The sequence below is a fragment of the Caenorhabditis remanei genome, chromosome V (genome assembly GCF_010183535.1).
Source record: "Caenorhabditis remanei strain PX506 chromosome V, whole genome shotgun sequence".
Classification (NCBI taxonomy): Eukaryota; Metazoa; Nematoda; class Chromadorea; order Rhabditida; family Rhabditidae; genus Caenorhabditis; species Caenorhabditis remanei.
In genome coordinates this window covers 18,645,880-18,668,223 of record NC_071332.1, presented here as the reverse complement: position 1 = coordinate 18,668,223, position 22,344 = coordinate 18,645,880, and the positions used below count along the sequence as shown (strand labels likewise).

The window sequence follows — 22,344 nt, the reverse complement described above, 5'->3', positions numbered from 1 at the left end:
ACGAACATCGGCAACCTTGACAGCAAGTCGTTGCCAAAGATGACATCGTAACTGCGTGGGTTTCCAGGGGTGCAACTACCGACAGTGAAGTAGGTACGCTGACTGATGCTCACGGAGCCAATCTGGAAGAGAATGTCGGCGGAGCCGGCCATTTTTACCTGGTTTCCTCCTATGCCACAGGCGTGGTCGATGGGAGTCTTTATCAGCTGCTCGATTTCCAGAATCTTGCGTGTGTTGTCGCCAGCAATGGTGATGTTGGATCCCGTATCGAACAACGCGCTACACCTGAAGCCGTTGGCTTTGATTGGTACCTGAGCTGTGATCTGCTCCGATCCGATACGATGCTGATTGAAGACAGCCTGATGCACTTGTGGGCTCTGCTCCGCTACTTGCGTAGGCCAGTGTATCATGGAAACGCTCGCGTTGCTTTCAGACGAGTAGGAACCATCATGGAACATCCTGTCGTGCCGCCTCTTGAACTCTTCAAGCTGCTCATCTCTCGCCTTGATTGCATTGCGAAGAGCCTCCACTTCGTCGTGTCGACAAACTGCGTTGACATCTACCGGGTGACTATCTCGCGGGTTCCAAGTCCTGTTGGATCGTTGGTTGATGATTCCGTTCTCGCGATCTTCCCTCTTCTGACGGCAACCTCGAAGGTAGTGTCCGGTCTTTTGGCAATAGTAACACTTTCTTTCGGACCACTCGTTTCCACTTTCGTTGTAGTTTCTTTCTCTGTTGTTTCGAGAGACGTCACGTCGGCTGTGCTGGTTCTGAAGGTCGACGACCATGTTTGTCAGCGAGGATATCAATTCAGGGAGTTGAGCACATGATGCGGGTTGATCTGCCGGTGTTAAGCATCCTTCAACGGTTTGAGCGAAACTGAGTGCCTCTTCGGGAGTAGCTGGTGTACGGAGCCTGACCTGAGTCCTAATTGTCTGGTTCAAGCCATTCAGGAACTGTTCCAGTGTGACTTCCTTCTGAAACCCGGAGTTACCTGGGTACGACTGCTTAGCCAGTTTGCTGATCCTGTGGAAGAAGGAGTCGGCAGACTCTCCGGAGACTTGCTTGCATGAACGCAAAAGTGCCTTGTTTCTTTGCATGTGACTTGTGCCCACGAAAATCGCCTTCATTCCTTGAACGATGTCCTTGAATGTTGCATTCGGGTTATCCGTCAGAATACTCTCTGCTCTGTCCCTTGCTTGATCTTTAAGCGCTGTGAGGAACACCCGCTTTTTGTCTTCATCCGAAGCATCCGCATCCATTGCTAAAATTCGATCGTTGAATGCCCGAACGAATCCATTGAAGTCTTCTCGGGTTGTTCCGCCGTAACTTTCCACTGGAAAGGCTGTCCCGTACGACAGCGCCATTACTTGAGGAATGAAATCGTCCTCGTAGTCTTCTTCGTCGTTTGCTCTGACTTGTTCTTCGGTGTATCTCCTTTGGTTGGCCGCTATATCTTTGCCACCTGAAATGTTTTCCAGATCCCGGATTTCTCCGATTTCTTTCAACCGATTATCAATGTAAGCTGTATTCAAGCCGAAGCCCGAGATACCAGCTGTTTCAAGTGTATTTCGAGACGGGCTCAGGCTTTCACCCAGAGCACCGCTCGGTTTTATGCGTATGACCGGAGGAGTGACCTCAGCGAGATCAGAAACGGCAGTTGGCGGGCTGACACAGTGGTCAGCCCCTTCACCAACCCCGTGACTGACCTGTGTCGCTTCGGCGTAGCCTTCTCCTCCTTGACGGTTGTTGCTTTGACGTTCCAGTCTGAAAATATAAGCGTAGCCTAGACGAATAGAGACGGATGAGGGCAGAAATAGTCCGTAATTGACAAAAACTAACGATAAACAGCGAAAAATATTTTAGGCCAAGACGAAATTTTGTCTTTCTCAAGAATTTTGCGAATTTGAGCGGCGTTTTATCACGAAATAAGCTAAAACGCTTGCTAAAATTATTTCTAAGCAAAAGAAACGCAAAAATTTTGGCGAAAACAGCGAAAACGGAGAGAAAAACTATTCCGGCGACTTTCGAAAACCAAAATGACGACTTGTTGTTGTTGTTGTCGCTCGCTCCAGCTTACGGTAGGCGACGCGGTCGCGTCTGCGGTTTGTCGTGGCGAGACCTGTCGGCTGCGCCTTTCCATGCGCCTTCCTCGAGAAGTTCTTACTGTACTTCATTGATTTACGAAGAATGTTATTTCTTCGCGTCGAAAAACGTGGAGAACGAGTGGAATTTCAGATATTTCAGGCGTTTTTCCTCTTCCGACGTCCCGTGGTGACAATCCGACGTCCGTCTCTGCCTTTTGATGCTTCCGAACCGATAAATGATGACGTTGTGTGCGCCTTCGTCCGTTTTTCAGCGAAAAACTCCTTCTTCTCGGCTAAGCTTCGTTGTTTGACGTCGATGGCTTGTCGACTTGCTTCCTTTTTACTCCTCGACTATTTCGGATGTCGATAATCCTTTGCCACGTGCTTGTGGCGCTTCTTCCCTGTCCAAAGGGTCGATTTGACAGATATCTTCCGACTACCTGTCTCCTTTCGTTCCCTCGGTCGCCGATGGAGCTCCGAAGTCTTCTCGAACTTCCGTGCCTTGTTCCTAGCTCGTGTAGGGGCACAATCGAACTGTCTCTGGGTGTTCCGTATTTTCACTGGGAAATAACAATCGAGCCATCACTGGGTGCTCCTTATTCTTCACTGGGGATCAACTAACGAAATCATTTCTGGATGTTCCGTATTTTCACTGGGGGTTGAACCTGAAATGGCGCTCAATCCTGAGGCCTTTGCCTTCACCGCAAATCATCCTTCATAGCCATTCGCCGACCAAAATCTGATAAAAATTTATCGAGGGTAGCTCACTCTGCTGTCTCACGACAACAGAAGTAAGGTTTAAATGTTGTGTAGAGAACTACGTGTCTTATGGACAGAAGCGATTCCTGAGAGAGAAGGTGGCAGTTAGAGGGTTGACACGGTGGTCAACCCCGTTTCTAACCCCACACGACTCCCTGTAACCAGGAATGCGCTAACTTACCGACTTTCGACGGGAAAAACTGTCCTGTAGTCGAGTTGAGAGTGATTGTCGCGATTTTCCTTGTGTCGTTGTCCGAAAATCGATGACGGGTCGAGATGTGTTGTTCCAATCCGTCGCGAACTAGAAGGAGTCCCAAAAAGGGAAGAGGGAGCTCTGTCGGGGTGATTTACCGACGGAGAAACGGTAACGAGTTAAAACGGACCGAAAAACTGCTGATCACACAGTTTTGTTAAGAGGGGAAGAGAGGGGTGCGACGAACGGCTTTTCTAGAAGCGCGTTGACGTAAGCTTACAAAAACGACCGGTGAAGACGGTCAAAAAGTCGCGCTTCCCATTAACCTACGTGAAACCTTAAAAATGCTAAATTTTACCTAGAAACTACCTATTTAAACCTACAATTACTAACCTAAAACTACAGGCGGGCCCTCCTGTTAACTAGAAAAAGGGAAGTAAAAGCCCGAGCGCACTAAAAATCAATGAAAAGCGGGGTGGGTGGGTGGGTGTTTAAACGTCTCAAAATTGAGACGCGACTCGCTGCTACCAGTACCGATTATGTGTGTTTAAGACAAAGGATAAACGGTTATGCGCTAATAAGAGTTTATTGACTAAAAGCTAAGTGTTACAGATAAAGTGGCGCTGGGGATAAGGGAATAACAAAGGTAAGAAACGAGAGAAAAGGCAACAAGTTAGGGGTACGGAGACCGGCCTCGAATGAGCTTGCGCTCGGCCTTATATACTGATCTGGGGGTGGGAGACAATGGCGCCCGCGGGCGTAGGGCAAACGGGAGAGGTCAAATGGTGTGACAATGACAAAGGGTGAGAGATAGAAGTGCGCGTGGAGACGCAGACAATGAATGTTAGAATTATCAGTCCGTTGAATCCAGTCGATACCTTACAGTAGTGTCGTATCCAGGGTCGAGTTCAGATACTTTTGGGAATACCAATTGCTTAACTAACATGCAGTGAGTGACGTCCATGATCGGGAGGACGTAATCCATTGGAGGTAGTGTACCATGCCACCGTTGAATGTTATAATGTTCACACGTCAAGTTTTGATAATATACGATCATTGAAACTTCTTGATATCTGATCATTGAAATATCCATTCTCAATTGTTCACCATTATCAAACAACACTCCAATCTTGATTTTGTTATCCGTCAGACATAAATTGATATACTCACCCTTCATTTTAAGTAGTTTCAAGAACATTCTGGCACGTTTGGAAAGAAGAGAGAGTGCAATTCTGAAAAAGGAACCGTATTATCAATTCACACTTCTCAGTGCAAAGAGCGCTCGTCATTCCAGAACACCATTTTGAAATGGGAGTAGGCGTAGCCGTCACGAGGGGGCGGGAGGCTCTTTCCTTGCACACAAAAATTTCAATTCATAATATACGAAACAGAAGTTTCTACTCACCTTTCCATTAATTCCATTTGTTCCAAAACAGGCATAAGTACAAGGTACGGAAGACGGAGAAGAGGAAATGCAGTCGTCATCTCGATAGAAGGAGTGGAAATACAAATGAGAAGGAATCAATGAATATGTCTGGTTCAGTAGTGGTGAGACCGCGACGCACGACCGCGACGCGGTACTCTGGGAAGGTCGGGGAGGAGAACAATGGAGAATAGACAGAGTCGTGTTGATCTTCCCAGAGTACCGCGTCGCGGTCGTGCGTCGCGGTCTCACCACTACTGAACCAGACATATTCATTGATTCCTTCTCATTTGTATTCCCTCTTCTTCTACCGAGATGACGACAGCATTTCCTCTTCTCCGTCTTCCGTACCTTGTACTTATGCCTGTCTTGGAACAAATGGAATTAATGGAAAGGTGAGTAGAAACTTATATGATCTCTGTTTTCAGTACTTCTTTTTTTTAGAATCTTGTTGTCGATTCTCTCCAAACGTGTCAGAAAGTTTGTGAAACTTCTCAAAATGAAGTGGAAGTATGTCAATTTGAGGTTGGATGATAATAGAATCGAGATGAAAGTCTTTTCTGAAAATAGTGAAGAATTTGCCATTGTAAAGCATATATTTAACGATCAATTTAACTATTTATTTTATCGATATCAAGGGTACTTCACTGGGTGCACCGGTAGTCCATTCCCAGTGGACTATGTCCTTTCAATTATGGACGTCATGCATTGCAAGTCGATCAATCAGTTCATAGTCGCTGAACATTCTGAACACGATAGCATCCCAATCATCGCAAAACTTCCGAAAATTGATGAAGTTGTTGTTGAAAACCGTTGGTCCTCTAACGTTCTTTTTGATAAAACATTATTTCAAAAAGAAAGACAACTTCTCAAAGTTTTGAGAACTGTTTTGCCAGTATCTTCTGCAGTTACTATCTTCTGTCGCTTCCAAAACCGCAATCACCTTCGAGAAATTCTCAGAGGGAATTTCGACACCGTGATTTTAAAATATTTTAACAAGTTGATTACTCTTAATGATCTGTGGATTACGAACACTAAGGTACTTGAGCTTCATAAAGTAACGCTTAACGTGAGAGACCTGAACCGCTATTTCAAGTTGTGGACAAAGAAAATATGTAATGATCGACTGGAATACTTGGAAGTGAGAATATACGGTTATCCCAGTGTGGATCTCCTTCTGAATGGACTCGACGCTGTTTCAGTTCCCATTGAAACAAAGAGAGAATTCCGGGTTTTGGGGAATGTAAAACGGTTTGTTCCGGAGGATTTGTTTGAAAGGATTACTTCTGAATTTGATATAACAAGAGTCGACGGCAGACAAGCAACAATCCGAATTTCAAATTATAAAACAGTTTGTTTCTACGTTTGGCCGGAATCTACTAATAATACAAGAAATATTGAGCCAAATCAGTTTTCAATCATTTCTACAATTTACAATTCATGTGTTGAACTTTTCGAAAGACTGTTTTTATGCTTTGTTCTTTTCTGTGAATCTTTTTTCATTTTCTTTTCGACTAGTTTCAATTGGAACCTTGATTATGATGTATTTTTCATTTGTTTGTCTTTTCTGATTGTTTTGTTACCCTATTGTTTTATTAATTTATTGCTTTAACAAATTTCTGAAATAAAGTTTCCAGTGTGCTTGCGAGAAGTGTCATCTTCATTGTACAGATATCAGCAGTGGAACATTCGAAACTTTTAATCAAAAAACAAAACATGATCACGAAGTCGTACAGTTCGAGTAACACTGGTTTGAATCTTATCCCCAAACGTTTCTCAATTAATATCACTTTTCCGAATTTCTGAATTCAATATTTAATTCCCTTTGAGGCACACGCTTTGAGACAAGATATCAGACATACATCCATAAAGCTTCATTTTTGAAATTAAAAAAAAATCCAACGAATCGACAAAAAACAAGGTGCAAATCACTCAGAAAACATAAAAAAGATGCAATAGATAGCAAATCAAATGACGAACAAATAATTTAGCAAATTTGAATAGACAGTCGAAAATGAAATCGAAAAAAAACATTGACAGGCAAAGAGAAGCGTAAAATAAACTATTTGAAACGTTCAATAAATGAATTGTAAAAATTAGAAATCCACGAAAATCTACGCATGAATGAAGACTGATTTGGCACAAGATTCGTTGTATCAGTAGTAGATTCTGGCCAAACGTAAAAACAAACGGTTCCATGAGTTCCAATTCTGATTGTTGCTTGTCTCTTGTCGGCTCTTGTTATATCAAATTCAAAAACAATAATCTCACCCCAACTCAGCTGTTGTACGTTTCCCGAGACTCGGAATGTTCTTTTTGTTTTAATGGGAAATGGAACAGCGTTGAGTCCTTCCAGTAGTAGATTTTTATTGACATTGCCCTCTTGCCTCACGCTCAAGTATTCCAGTCGAGGATTACATTTCTTCTTCATCCACAACTTGAAATAGAGGTTTAGGTCTTCTACTTTGAAGGCTACTCTATCAAGCTTGAGTGTTTTAGCATTTGTAATTCTCAAATCATTGAGAGGAAACCTCCAGTCCCCTAGGAGTTGCACACTAACGGCGTCGAATTTCCCTGTGAGAATTTCTCGGATGTATTTGGGTTTTCGGACGTGATCGGAAATGGTAACTGCAGAAGATACTGGTAAAACGATTTTCAAAACGTTTCGAAGCGGTGATTCCGGAGAAAAGATGTACGACGTGAAGTCCTCAACAATGACTTCATCTACTTTTGGAAGCTTCTTGAGGAGTGGGATAGTAGTTTCATATGCAGGATCGTATTCATAAACTTTTGGGAATATTAATTTCTTAATCGACTTGCAGTGAGTGACGTCCATGATCGGGAGAACGTAGTCCATTGGAGGTAGACTACCGGGCCACCAAGAGATGTGATCCTTTTCATATCTCAAATCAACTTTATATCTATCGGTATACATATCCACATTCAATTCTTCATCATTATCAAAACAAACGTTCATCTTGACTGTATTATACTCCAACCTCAAATTGATATGCTTACACTTCATTTTAAGAAGTTGCACGAACATTCTGGCTCGTTTGGAGAGAACCGAGAGTGCGATTCTGAATATGGATGCGTAATGGAACCAGAAGTCATATAAGTTTCTACTCACCTTTCCATAAATTCCATCTGTTCCAAGATAGGCATAAGCACGAGGTACGGAAGACGGAGAACAGGAAACGGAGTCGTCATTTCTATAGAAGGAAAGGAAATACAAATGAGGAGGAATCAATGAATGAGGAATGTATGTCTGGTACAGTAGAGGTGAGACCGCACCGCACGACCGCGACGCTGCTGAAGTGCCCCCTCTGAGAAGACACACATGCCTAGAGACCTCGCACATCTAACTCCCTTCGCAACAAGTGTCTTCACTAATCTCCATGGAGATGTTTGTCTTCCCAGGGCTTACTTTAGCCGCGTATCCGTCGTGCGGTGCGGTCTAGTTTCCTATAGTACCCCTATTGATTCCTCATCCACCTCTCACCATCATTCATTTGTACCCACTCTCATTGGGGAAGCAAACTCTAGAGATGCCCTCCGTGTAAATGTTAACCTTCCCAGAGTGCCGCGTCGCGGTCGTGTGTCGCGGTCTCACCCCTACAGCACCGCACACAGATTCCTCATTCATTGATTCCTCCTCATTTTTATTTCCACTCCATTTACCGAAATGACGACTACATTTCCTCTTCTCCGTCTGCCATATCTCGTGCTTATGCCTGTTTTGGAACACATGGAATTTATGGACAGGTGAGTGAAAATTTTAATGACTTCTGGTTTCAGTACGCTTTCTTTTTCAGAATTGCACTCTCTATTCTTTCCAAACGAGCCAGAATGTACGTGAAACTACTCAAAATGAAGAGTAAGTCTATCAATTTAATACTGAAGGATAACAAAATCGAGATGATAGTGTTTTTTGATATTAGTAAAGAATTGAGAGTGGATATGTATATTGACGTATTGCAACGAAGCAATTTCATAGGATATCAACCCTGTGTTTCATGGTGCGACGGTAGTCTACTTCCAGTAGACTACGTCCTTTCAATTATGGATGTCACTCACTGCAAGTCGATCAATCATTTCGTTGTCTCTGAAATTTCTGAACACGATTGCATCCCAATCGCCGCAAAACTTCCAAAAATTGATGAAGTCGTTGTTGAATACGATTGGTCCTCAAAGCATCTTTCTTATGAAACCTTATTTCAAAAAGAAAGAAGACTTCTCAGAATTCTGAGAACTGTTTTGCCAGCATCTTCTGCAGTTACTATCTCCTATCGCTTCCATAACCACAATCACCTTCGAGAAATTCTCAAAGGGAATTTCGACGCTGTAATTTTAAAGTGTTCCGACAACCGGATTACTCTTAATGATTTGTGGATTACAAGCGCTAAGACACTTAAGCTTCATACAGAAACGGTTAACGTGAGAGACCTGAATCGCTATTTCAAGTTGTGGACGAAGAAAATATGTAATGATCGACTGGAATACTTGAAAGTGAAAATATACGGCAATATCAATATGAATCTTCTTCTAGAAGGACTCAACGCTGTTCCAGTTCCCATTGAAACAAAGAGAGAATTTCTGGTATTGGGGAATGTAAAACAGGTACGTTGGTATGATGAAATTACTTCCGAATTTGATATAACGAGAGCCGATGGGAGACAAGCAACAATCAGACTTAAACGCAGAGTATATGACTATATTCAATTCTACGTTTGGCCAGAATCGACCAAGGATACAACGCATGTTGAGCCAATCCAGTCTTCCCTCATTTCTACTTTTTACAACTCGTGTATTGAACCTTTCGAACGACTGTTTTTATGCGTTCTTCTTTCCTGTCAGTCTTTTGTCATCTCCTTTATCTGTTCATTTCTTTCCATCTCCTTTTATCTTCTTTCATCTCTTTTCATCTTCTTTTCCACTAATTTCAATTGGATCCGTGATTATGATGTGCTTTTCATTTATGTGGTTTTGCTGACTGTTTTTCGAGCCTGTTGTTTTTTTAATCTATTGCTTTAACAAACTTCTGAAATAAAGATTCAAAGGTGCTTGTTGTGCGGAAGTCGATTTTTCGCAAATATATATTGTAGGGGGTGAGGACGACCGCGACGCAGCACTCTAGGAAGATAAACATCTACACGAAGGGCATATTTAGTTTTTGCTTCCCCAATGAGAGTGGGTATAAAATAATGATGGTGAGAGGTGGATGAGGAATCAATAGGGGGCGCTATAGGGGGACTGACCGCAACGGACGCTAAAGTGCGCTCTGGGAAGACAAAAATCTTCATGGAGACAATGCTGGAGGAATCAGGTTGAATCTGGGGACACCACGTCCGCGACGCGACACTTCTTGATCACGTTTCAGTTCTATTCCTTTCAACCTGTCCTTGCTTCGATGTTACTCCACAATAACTCTCACCGTAAATCGACACTGTCTGCGGCCTCTCGGTTTACTGTGTTCTCTTTACTGTGATCACCGCAGTCGCGTCGAGACCCATCGATTGCGTGATAAAAGGTATCACGATGTTTAGTGGATTCGAAATAAGAGAACATCTTTGATACACACTCATAAATCTTCATTTTTGAAATAAAAACACAATCCAACGAATCGACAAAAACAAGGTGCAAATTACTCAGCAATTATAAAACAGATACAGTAGCGAGCAAATCAAATGACGGACAAAAAAGTCAGGGAAGCTGAGAAGTGAAAGTATAAAAACAGTTATTTGAAACGTTCAATAAACGAATTGTAAAAAGAAGAAAGACGAGAAAGTTTACGCGTGAATGAAGACTGATTTGGTTCATTATTTGTTGCATCATTAGTAGATTCTGGCCAAACATAGAAACTAATTGTTTCGAAATTTGAAATTCTGATTGTTGCTTGTCTCCCGTCGGCTGTTGTTATATCAAATTCATTAGTAATCTCCTCATTTGAGTCCTCCGAATTGAACTGTTTTATATTCCCCAAACCCGAAATGTTCTATCTGTTCTAATGGGAATTTGAACAGCGTTGAGTCCTTTCAGAAGTGGATTTGTTTTTATATAGGCCCATCTCCCTGTTGTCACTCTCAAGTATTCCAGTCGATCATTACATTTTTTCTTCATCCACAACTTGAAATAACTGTTTAGTTCTTTTATTTGGAAGACAGTGCAAGGAAGTGAGAGCGTTTTAGCGTTTGTCATCCTCAAATCGTTGAGAGATAACTTCATGGCGCGACTTGGATCAAACCTCTTACTGTCACTGCGACAAAATTCCCTTTGAAAATTTCTCGGAGGTATTTGGCTTTATCGGCATCAGCGGAAATAGTCACTGCAGAAGACACTGGCAAAACGTTTTTCAAAACGTTTTCAAGCGGAGATTCCGGAGAAAAGCTGTACGAAATGGAGTCCTCAACAATGACTTCATTAATTTTTTGAAGTTTCGCGAGGATTGGGAGAGTGTCGTATTCACATACTCTACCGACTATGAACTGCTTAATCGAGTTGCAGTGAGTAACGTCCATAATCGGAAGGACGTAGTGCATTGGAGGTAGTCCGGGCCACCAAGAGATGTGATCATTTCCATATCTCAAATCAACTTTATATTTATGGATGTACATATTCACTTTCAATTCTTCTCTGTTATCAAAACACACTTGCATCTTGATAGTGCCAAGCTTGAGTGTTAAATTTATATGATTACACTTCATTTTGAGAAGTTTCACGAACATTCTGGCTCGTTTGGAGAGAACCGAAAGTGTAATTCTGAAAAACGAGTATTGGAAACAGGAGTCATATAAGCATCGACTAACCTATCCATAAATTCCATTTGTTCCAATATAGGCATAAGCACAAGGTATGGAAGACGGAGAAGAGGAAATGCAGTCGTCATCTCGGTAGAAGGAGTGGTAGGGCACATAGGGTACAAATGAATGAGAAATCAATGTCTGGTGGTGTCGGGGGGAGACCGCGACGCACAACCGTGACGCTGCGAATCAAGGCTCCAGGAAGACAAACACCTTCAGAGAGACAATTCAAGGATGCGTACATACTAAAGTCTCCGTATACGTAGGAGGACAGACCGCGACGCGCGACCACGGCGATAACTGTCTCTCAAGAAGGTTAGCCTAGATGCGTCAAGGTTCAACCACCACTAATTTAAACGTACCTAGGAACTCAGAAGGTGAAGTTTTCTATAGGTTCCGTGTTTACTAGGGAAGAATTCCGAGCCAAGAGGAAGTTCCGGGTGATGGCCTATATGGTTGGCAAGTGCGAGAAAACTGTTTTCAAATGTTGTCTTTAACGCTAAAATAAAGCGGTATCGCCATGTTTTTTGGTGTCGAAATAAGAGAATATTTTTGATACACACTCATAAGTCTTTATTAAAAAAATAAAAACACAATCCAACGAATCGACAAAAACAAGGTGCAAATTACTCAGCAATTAAAAAACAGATACAGTAGCGAACAAATCAAATGAAGGACAAAAAAGTCGGGAAAGCTGAACAGACAGCCAAAAATGAAAACAAACGCAAAATTTACAAGAGATAAAAACAATTATTTGAAACGTTCAATACATGAATTGTAAAAATTAGAAATTCGAGAAAATTTACGCGTGAATGAAGACTGATTTAGCTCAAGATTCGTTGTTTTATTAGTAGATTTTGGCCAAACGTAGAAACTAATTGTTCCGTAATCAGAAATTCTGATTGTTGCTTGTCTCCCGTCGGCTCTTGTTATATCAAATTCTTTAGTAATCTCCTCATTTGAGTCCTCCGAGTTGAACTGTTTTATATTCCCCAAACTCCGGAATGTTTTATCTGTTCTAATGGGAATTTGAACAGCGTTGAGTCCTTTCAGAAGTGGCTTTATTTTTATATTGACCCATCTCCCTGTCGTCACTCTCAAGTATTCCAGTCGATCATTACATTTCTTCTTCATCCACAACTTGAAATAGCGGTTGAGTTTTTTTACTTTGAAGACAGTGCAGGGAAGCTCGAGTGACTTAACGTTTGTCATTCTCAAATCGTTCAGAGACAACTTCATGTCGAAATTTGGCATGATTTCACCCCAATAGTTTTTCAAAGTCACAGACTCAAAATTCCCTTTGAAAATTTCTCGGAGGTATGTTCTATCAGCATAAGCGGAAATAGTAACTGCAGAAGATACGGGCAAAACGATTTTCAAAACGTTTTGAAGCGGTGATTCCGGAGAAAAACTGTACGAAGTGGTGTCCTCGACAATGACTTCATCAATTTTCAAAAGCTTTGCGAGGAGTGGGATAGTAGTACCGTATCCAGATACTCTTGCGAGTGTCAATTGTTTAATCGACTTGCAGTGAGTGACTTCCATGATCGGAAAGACGTAGTCCATTGGAGATAGGGGACCAGGCCACCAAGCGATGTAATAGTAATAATTCAGACTTATTCGTGTATGTCCATTGACATACATATCCAATGTCAGTTCTTTACTATTATCAAAAAACACTCTCATCTCGATTTTGTTACCCGTCAGAGTTAAATTGATATGCTTACACTTCATTTTGAGTAGTTTCACGAACATTCTGGCTCGTTTGGAGATAATCGACAACGAGATTCTGAAAAAGAATACGTAATGAAAAGACAAATCATACACTCACCTTTCCATAAATTCCATTTGTTCCAAGACAGGCATAAGTACGAGGTACGGAAGACGGAGAAGAGGAAATGCAGTCGTCATTTCGGTAGAAGGAGTGGAAGTACGAATGAGGAGGAATCAATGAATGGGGGTGAGACCGCGACGCACGACCGCGACGCAGCACTCTGAAAAGGCATCTCTAGTATTTGCGTCTCCAAAAAGAGTGAAAACAAATGAATGATGGTGACAAGTGGATGAGGAATCAATAGGGGGCACTATAGGAGGATAGACCACAACGACAACCGTCATTAGGAAAACAAGGCAGGGTTGCGAGATAGGGTATAAATGACTGAGGAGTAGATGCCGGTTGGTGTCGGGAGGGTAAAAGCTCAACTGCGACGCTGCTAATGATTTCCAACGCCGATGTATTCAAAATTTGTGTCATTTTCGTTTTACAATCATCTTGTTTTGCTCTATAAATGCAGACGAAATCGCTTCCCCAGCTAACCGAAATGATACTGTCTGCGGCCTCTCGGTTTACTGCGCTCTCTCACTGCTGACGCCTCGAGACTCATCGATTGAGCAATGGGCGGTTTGTGTTTAATGGACTCGGAAATCAGAACATCTTCATTTTAGAAATAAAACCACATTCCAACAAATTGACAAAAAGCAGATACAGTAGGTAACAAATCAAACGAAGGAAAAGGAAGTTAGGAAAGACAGCCAAAAATGAAATCGAAAAAAGATTCAAAAGAAAAAAGAGTACATAAAAACAGTTTTTTGAAACGTTCAATAAATGAATTGTAAAAAGAAGCAAGACGAGAAATTTTACGCATGAATGAAGACTGATATTTACTAACCTATCCATAAATTCCATTTGTTCCAATATAGGCATAAGCACGAGGTACGGAAGGCGGAGAAGAGGAAATGCAGTCGTCATCTCGGTAGAAAGAGTGGGAGTACAAATGAGGAGGAATCAGGCACAGTACACAGGTCGTTCGCAAACGATCCGTTACGGATGCTTCGGACGATCGCGCACGGTCCATATCGGTACCGAAAACGAGGCTCGTTATGGATCCATAACCGACCCGTTTGCGAACATCCGTATATGGTCCGTGCGCGATCCGTTCATTTCTAGTTGCTTTCCCTGCCCTCCCCTTCCCATTTTTCTTGGTTTTCAAAGCAAAAAAGCTTTTTATAATGACTTATTTATTTTAGAAAAAAATCATTTAAACAATTAAAAGTTCAAGAAAGATAGAAAAATCAACAAAAAAACTAATATAAAATTTATTGAAACATTCCTAATTTTTTGTCGATTTGTGTCGATTTTGTGTCAATATCCATAATTCTGTCTATTTTTGGAAGCCAAAATCCTGTTGTAGTTGCCTCCTTCCGTTTCCGCCAAGCCAACACTTGATGCTCTGAAAATTTGTTTTTCTCATTTTTATTTGGAAATAAATCGCTCACTCACCGAAAAACTGCTTGAAAGTAGATTGTTTCTGCATCATTTATCAAGAAATATTGAATTTGCGGCTCCTTATTCCTTGATTTGTATATCCGACAGATTCTGAAAAATAGAAGTCCTATACTGTATTTATAGGTCGCCGATAGACAAACCTCAACAAAATTGTTGTCCATTTTGTTCGAATTAGTCTCCAAAAATTTTATCGGCCTGAAAAACCATGAAAAAGTAAATAAATCAAAGAAATTTGAGAAAAAATAGGAAAAAAAATATTCGAAATAAAAATAAAAATTGAGCTGGCCGCGAGAGTAAAAGTTAGTCCAATCATCCATATACGATCCGTTTGCGAAAGCAATCAGAGTACCTGAGCAGGACGTCGTAAACCATCCTCACGCGATCTCGTATCCGAGCAGTGCGCGCACAGTCGATAGCAAAGTTGGACATCCATAAACGGACCGTGTGCGAATGAGAAATACGCGTCGTGCGCGAACGACCTATCGCGAAAAGCGTCGTTACGGATCCGTAAAGACTCCGCACAAGATTCGCATCCGTAACGCGTCTACTCGCGAACAACCTGTGTAAGGGCGAGACCGCGGCGCACGACCGCGACGCAGCACTTTGGGAAGGTTAACGTCTACACGAAGGGTGTTTGCTATTGTTTTTTTGTGACAAGGTTATGGGTTTGGTTGGGGAGGAAAACGATGGAGAACAGATCAAGCCGTGTAAATGACACGAGAAATTTGGGAATAGTTTAAAACTGAAATGCTAAACTAAAAAAATGAAAAAGTTATATTCAACTAATCCGATGTCCTTTTATGGTGGGTGAACAAGACTGCTCTATTTCAATAATAGTTTATTAGATATAACAAAAATTAAATATCGATTTGGGGAACGGACAAGTGTAGCTCAAAAATAGAATAAGAATGGCTTTTGCCATTTTGAGGAGTAAAAAAGAAGCTACTAATACAATAACTGAAACTAAACAAAAGGAAAAGGTTTACAAATAAACGGGGGGATTTTGAGTTTGAATTACTCATTCGAGTACAAGTTAAGACGATGGTATTTTTTAATACAAAAGAAAACGTGCAACTGAAACAATTACACAGAAACACAACGAAAGAATCAAAGGAATGGTTTATGCCCAAACATAGAATCGAATATCAACATATTCAAATCTACTCCTAATTCCAATTGTTCCTGTTGTTCCATCGACTCTTCTTATATCGAACCCACCGCTAATCCTTTTAGCCTTTGGCCGCTGTTTCATGTATCCCGAAATCCGGAATGTTCTCGTTGTTTCATCAGGAATTTGAATGGTATTCAACCCTATAAACAGGAGATCTACCTTGAAAGTGTTGTCTGTCCACACAGCCAAATACTCGAGTCTAGGATTACATCGATTTTGCATCCACACCTTAAAAAAACGGTTCAGGTCCTTTGCATTTAGAATCGGTTCATGGAGCTTAAGTTTTACAGCATTTGTTATCAAAAGATGGTCCAAGGTAAACGAGTATTTTGGCAAATTTGTTTCTCTCCAGATATTTATGATATCTAGGTTCCCAATTCATATCTAGGATATCAAGGTTCCCAATCGCGACGCACGACCGCAACGCGGCTAAAATGCGCTCTAGGGAAGATAAATATCTCTTGAAGATGTACCGGGTTTAAAACGTCTCAAAAATCAGCACCTTGTAAACAAGCGGTCTTTTGTTGAAATGACAATGGGACGTTTCGAAACCACGTTTTTCAAAACACAGATGTATTGAAACCATGTCGTTTTGTAACCGATACCGTTTGCAACTCTCAGTTTCAAAACTATGAGACTTCTTCTATAAAAAAAAGTGTGTTCTCACTGGCCAAAATAAGAAAATAGGCTTCACGGCATTTAGGAACTGCGACGTTTCGCAACTACGACGTTTTGCAACCACACCGCATCTATTTCTATTTTTATGGTTGCGAAACGTCGTAGTTGCGAAATGTCGCGGAGCCAGAAAATGTTATGTTATTGTTTTAAAAAGTTTCAAAAAAAGTATAAATTAAAATGAATACCGTGAACTCCAGGATATTCTCATTATAAGCATACTTGTCAAATCACGGGCCGGGCCCTCTGAAAATTTTAGGGCCCGGGCCGGCCCGCAGGGCCCGCAGCAAGCTTTTTTTTCAATATTTTGACGGGCCGGGCCGGGCCGGAAGATTTTTTTAGCGGGCCCGGCCCGTGACAAGTATGATTATAAGTTCCACGTGTTTTTCGTTTCAAAAATTCAAATCAACACGATCTTTGTAGAAATTCGCCTCTATTCTAAATTTAAGAGATGACGACGTCAGACGGTTTTCAGAAGGTAACCCGACAAAAAATTCAAACATTTTCAAACAACATTTTCTAGAAAGAAAGACGTGAGAGAGAAGAATTGATTGAAAAATGTGAGGAATTATTCTCGGAAACCAGTCAATTAGTTGCAACTTTCAAGATAAGATCGAATGAATTTCTTGAAAAAGCTGAATCTTTTCCAAAAAGTAAAGAGCTCTCAATGTTTATGGAGTCGAGTAAAATGATGGCCAATAAATACGGGCAGTGCCCTGAAATATTGAGTAATGTGCTCGCGATCTATAAGGAATCGGATATAATACCCAGACTTGCAACGGGCCGGGCCGGGCCGGGCCGGGCCGGGCCGGGCCGGAATGAAAATTTCTAGGGCCCGGCCCGGCCCGGCCCGGCCCGGTGGGCCCGGAAGTTCAGTACTGAAAAAAATTCAAATTTTTTTTTCGAAAATTTCCCGATTTTTTTTTGAAAAATATTTCTTAAAAACAATTTTTTGTAGGTTTCGAAGGCTTTTGAAAAATATACTTGAGGAAAAATATGAAAAATTTTCAGAAAAAAATATTTTTGGACAAAAAATTGTAGTGAAAAAAGTTCAAAAATTCAAATCCGGGCCGACCGGGTCGGGCCGGCCCGGAATTTTGCAAGTCTGATAATACCTGCTGCAGTGATTCGGTGTCAACTTGAAGTTGTTGAAATTCAGATTACACAACTCAAGAGAAGTATTGGGATTTTCGAGGATGAGATTTCGGGGAGAGGGATTCGGTGGGAGTTTTATAGTAGACTTGGGCACCATTCGGATGACGTTACTCCAGAATTCAACGACTGTTAAGAATAACACTAGTTTCGATGTGTTCTTGGAGTTATTCGGAGTAGATGACTTCATGTTTAGTCGTTTTGTATTAGCTTTTCGTATTTCTCTAACCAACACGACAGTGACAATAGGGAATAAAATACAAGAGATTATCTGGAATTGAAGAGATATTTTAAAGCGAACTAAAGGAGGATTGATGTCTTTTTTTTATTTCAGATTCTGATACTTCAGAAAATTTTAAGAAACTTTCATCTTTGAAGATATGGTAAAAATCGTCCTATATCGTTCTTCTGAGACAGAAGGAGCCTTCGTGGAAGAGTTATTTCCGCGCGGTCGTGTAGTCCTCTCGGACAAGATTTTTGTTCAATTGCTCGATTTTTCACTTTTTCAGCAAACTTTTGCGTTTTTAAAAAATTTAAATCGCAAGAAAAAAGAAAAACTACGGAAATATGTTGGGAAAGCGAGGAAATGAGGAATTGGGAAATAATTTTGTCCGAGAGAACTACACGACTGCGTGAAAAACTCTTCCGTTGATGAAAGTTTGTTAGAATTTTCTAAAGTATCATAATCTGAAATTAAAAAAACATGACTTCAGTCTTCCTTAAAACATTTTCAAACCTTTGAAATAGTTGCATCAACAGCCTGATAAATTTTTTGAATTTTTCGATTATTTTTTTGGAATAAATAAGAAATCCCACTTCCATACCACAAATTGTTGAAAACCGGGTGCTGAGTACACTTGTACCCTTCTGTGTACCCTATGTCATATTTGTATACATCCAACATATTGATTGGAGCACATAATATCAAGGTGGCTAGAATTACGTAAAATGCGGCACGGGGTTTTGAAAGTATCTCAAATCTGGGATCCATTGGATACTTGATAACTAGGGTTCGGATGAGAGCAATACTGAAGCTAAGCCACGTGGAACATCTTCTGGTATAGTTACGAATGGATTCCATTATCACATTGATCAGTATAATATAATAATCATTTTTCTTCGAGTAGCAAACATTGATAACCTTGTAAAACTGCACAATTCCTGTATGAATATCATACAACCAGTCGGTTTACGTCGCCTAACGGCGACTAAACCTCCTTCCCTACACCACCCTTCTCAGTTTTACAGCGCCTGCGGCGCTTCTTAGCCGAGCAGTTCATTCCGATAAAGCACAATTGTAAAATCTCTCCTTTTCAGACTCAAATTCTACAAACTTTCTCAATGACTTTTTCTATCCTGATAGAATATGGAATTTAGAATGAGCTGTTTTTGAATTTACCAATTTGAACTTTCTTTCTATGTTTTCCTTATTTCAAAACAATCTCACAGAAGAACGTGAACTTGATAACTCTTCTGTTTTCCCTTCTCAAAAGGCGAGTGATCATGTCGATATATTTTTTATTTTTTGACTGATCGGCGGCAACGCCGCCTTCCTTCTCGGAATATGGAATATCGACCTTCCTTCTCTTCTTCCTTCCTTCTCGGAATATGGAATATCGACCTTCCTTCTCTCCTTCCTTCCTTCTCGGAATATGGAATATCGACCTTCCTTCTCTCCTTCCTTCTCGGAAATACCGAGCTACAACGGGTTCTTATTCACATATCAGCTTCTTGAGTAGTTGTCTTCCACTTATTTTAGGCTTCGCTATCAGAAAACATGCTCTCCCGGTTCTTTTAATTCCCATTATGTATGTGAGCGGCAGAGCTGCGCGAAATTCCTTCTTCCGACTACCTTCTTTCTTCTTCCGGCCTTTTTTTCACTTCCTTCTTCTCTCTTCCGACTTCCCTTTTGAAAATTTCACTTTTTTCCTCCTTCTTCCGACTTCCCTTTTTAGAAAACTTACTTCCCGCTTCAGTCTTCCGTTGAAAATTTTTTGCCATTTCCGGCTTTCAAAAAAGTTTACAAAAATTTTGGAATTTTCTACTGACTTCCTTCTTCCGTCTTCCTTTTTCAAAAGTTTACTTACCTCTTCCTTCTTCCGGCTCCCCTTTTGAAATGTTTAACTCATTCTTCCTTCTTCCGACTTCCTTTTTCGAAAATGTTACAGCTCTGATGAGCGGTATTCAAATCTCAAATCGAACTTTCGAATCCGAAAATACCGAATGCTATCGGTCTGGCGCGTTCATGATGAAATATGAATTTTAAGATTACGGTAGTCTTTTGACCCGTAGCCAACGGGAGTTTTCGGGCTCTTGACCAAATTTTCATTCAATTTTCTCTCAAATGCAAGATGCGGAGCAGACTTATTGACAAATTTTTTATCATAGTCTCTGTTTTTCCCTCCATTTAAATCCAAAAGCTCCTCAATAAATTATTTTCCCATAACAAAAAAAAATTCCAATTTGACGGGAACGAACTCGCCACTCCATGCGTAAGAGTCATCTGTGTAGACCACTACACCACAGGTGAACCGCTGGGGAACACATATGGAACCGCGCGGTGGCGAATATGTGGCTAAAAAGAATGAGGGTTGGGCCCTATATGTGCCCATATGGATCCACGCGCGGTCGGCCGAAAACGTGGGGCGCATATGGAACGCATATGGATAGCATATCAGCATTAATTCTACCAACCGTATTTGGTTGATTATTCTGTATGAAACACTAAAAAGCCCTAATTCATTGTTATGATAGGTATGTAATGTTATTATGTTGTTTCACTATTCCTTTTTTCAACTTGTTCACTTTCCATTTCTCGGACTTGTACATTTTCTCCGTTCTTTCTCGAAGTTCTTCATTTTTCAAACAGATAATGGCAATACTTCATGAAAAATTGAAAATCACATACGATTTCATATAAATATTATAGGTTAGCTTGGCGGTTATAAAACAATTTTTGATGTTCAAGCTTTTCTTTGAACTCTGAAAAAAAAACCCGCCGACGAAATTCGAAGTCCGGTATTTTGACTTTACTTCGGTATGACAAATACTTACCTTCTTACCTTTAAATCAATCTGAAAAAATATAATTTCTTATCATACCGAAGTAAAGAAAAACACAAGACTCGAATTTCTCGACAAAAAGCTAAAATTTAAGTTTATTGAGAAAAGAACAACTTTTGTATTGAAAAAAATAAGTTTCCGTAAGTTTAAATAGCTTTATTTTTATTTTTGAAGTTTGCCATTATCTGTTTTGTGCAAAAAGAATGAAGAAAATAGGTGAAAACTTCGAGAAACGGAGAAAATGGGCCCGGACTTATAGAAAAAATGTCGCGTCGATTTACGGTAAACAACACGCCCACGTGTAATTCCGGAGTGTCGTTGCGGCGGCCGGCCGCCACCCTCAAATATGGACCATACATGGAACGTATATGGGAGCTATATGGATGCACGCGCTGCCAGTACACAGAAAAGACGACCACACATATACGCCACACGCGCGGTCCACGTTTCATTTATGGACACATATAGGACGCTATTCTGGCACCTTCACACATAGGATTCCCAGCGGTTCACCTGTGACCACACACGCGCGGCCGGCGCCTGTCGAGAGTGCAGTCAAGAGACATCGAGTCAGTAGTGTTAGGTTGATATTTTGAGCCTTCTACCACCCTGTCGGGACACACCCTCATCAACGAAATTTAGCACTAAAAACGTCATCGTCTCCAGAAGACGTCAAATTTGATATTTTTGAAAATAGAAAAGTTCGGGCATCAACTAAGTCAAATTTCCAATCTATACATCCAGGTCTCAAAAAAATCGGCCAACTATGGAGGGAGTTATGGCTGGCAACATACAAACAGACAGGCGGAATCTGTTGAATATTATTAGTACCAGTCGGTTTACGTCGCCTAACGGCGACTAAACCTCCTTCCCTACACCACCCTTCTCAGTTTTACAGCGCCTGCGGCGCTTCTTAGCCGAGCAGTTTTAGCACAATTATAAAATTTTTCCTTTTCAGACTTAAATTCTACAACCTTTCTCAATGACTTTTCCTATACTAATAGAATATGGAATTTAGAATGAGCTGTTTTTGAATTTACCAATTTGAACTTTCTTCCTATGTTTTTCCTTATTTCAAAACAATCTCACAGAAGAACGTGAACTTGATAACTCTTCTGTTTTCCCTTCTCAAAAGGCGAGTGATCATGCCGATATATTTTTTATTTTTTGACTGATCGGCGGCAATGCCGCCTTCCTTCTCGGAATATGGCAGACTAAGACGGTGTTTCAACAAATTCTCATCCAAGAATTCATTATTTTTTGTAGGCAACCGAGCTACGACGGGTCCTTATTCACATATTAGCTTCTTGAGTAGTGGTCTTCCATTTATGTTAGGCTTCGCTATCAGAAAACATGCTATCCCGGTTCTTTTAATTCCCATTATGTATGTGAGCGGCAGAGCTGCGCGGAATTCCTTCCTCCGACTACATTCCTTCTTCTTCCGGGCTTTTTTTTCACTTTCTTCTTCTCTCTTCCGACTTCTCTTTTGAAAATTTCACTTTCTTCCTCCTTCTTCCGACTTCCCTTTTTAGAAAATTTACTTCCGACTTCCCGCTTCAGTCTTCCGTTGAAAATATTTGCCACTTCCGGCTTTCAAAAAAGTTTACAAACATTTTGGAATTTTGGACTGACTTCCTTCTTCCGTCTTCCTTTTTCAAAAATTTACTTTCCTCTTCCTTCTTCTGGCTCCCTTTTTCGAAAATTTTAACTCCTTCTTCCTTCTTCAGACTTCCTTT

At 40.9% G+C, this 22,344-nt stretch overlaps 5 protein-coding genes across 5 annotated transcripts; 1 reads left to right on the top strand and 4 right to left on the bottom strand.

Moving 5' to 3' along the window:
* Positions 1-6,524: 6,524 nt before the first annotated feature.
* On the bottom strand, positions 6,525-7,672 carry GCK72_021101 (uncharacterized protein; the record flags this gene model as incomplete). The annotated part of the gene is made up of 2 exons (XM_003097966.2): positions 6,525-7,542; positions 7,593-7,672. The coding sequence occupies 2 exons, from the start codon at positions 7,670-7,672 to the stop codon at positions 6,525-6,527; spliced, it is 1,098 nt and encodes a 365-aa protein (XP_003098014.2).
* A 475-nt stretch (positions 7,673-8,147) lies between these two features.
* On the top strand, positions 8,148-11,010 carry GCK72_021100 (uncharacterized protein; the record flags this gene model as incomplete). The annotated part of the gene is made up of 3 exons (XM_003097992.2): positions 8,148-8,227; positions 8,278-9,082; positions 10,897-11,010. The coding sequence occupies 3 exons, from the start codon at positions 8,148-8,150 to the stop codon at positions 11,008-11,010; spliced, it is 999 nt and encodes a 332-aa protein (XP_003098040.2).
* GCK72_021099 (uncharacterized protein) lies at positions 10,684-11,375 on the bottom strand (the record flags this gene model as incomplete). Its single annotated transcript, XM_053734016.1, has 2 exons — positions 10,684-11,221; positions 11,269-11,375. The coding sequence occupies 2 exons, from the start codon at positions 11,373-11,375 to the stop codon at positions 10,684-10,686; spliced, it is 645 nt and encodes a 214-aa protein (XP_053582929.1).
* Positions 11,376-12,012: 637 nt separating this feature from the next.
* Positions 12,013-13,173, bottom strand: GCK72_021098 (uncharacterized protein; the record flags this gene model as incomplete). Its single annotated transcript, XM_053734015.1, has 2 exons — positions 12,013-13,051; positions 13,094-13,173. 2 exons carry the CDS (start codon positions 13,171-13,173, stop codon positions 12,013-12,015), a joined length of 1,119 nt encoding a protein of 372 aa, XP_053582928.1.
* A 1,231-nt stretch (positions 13,174-14,404) lies between these two features.
* On the bottom strand, positions 14,405-18,627 carry GCK72_021097 (uncharacterized protein; the record flags this gene model as incomplete). Its single annotated transcript, XM_053734014.1, has 4 exons — positions 14,405-14,492; positions 14,543-14,638; positions 17,510-17,817; positions 18,283-18,627. 4 exons carry the CDS (start codon positions 18,625-18,627, stop codon positions 14,405-14,407), a joined length of 837 nt encoding a protein of 278 aa, XP_053582927.1.
* Between the last annotated feature and the right edge of the window lie 3,717 nt (positions 18,628-22,344).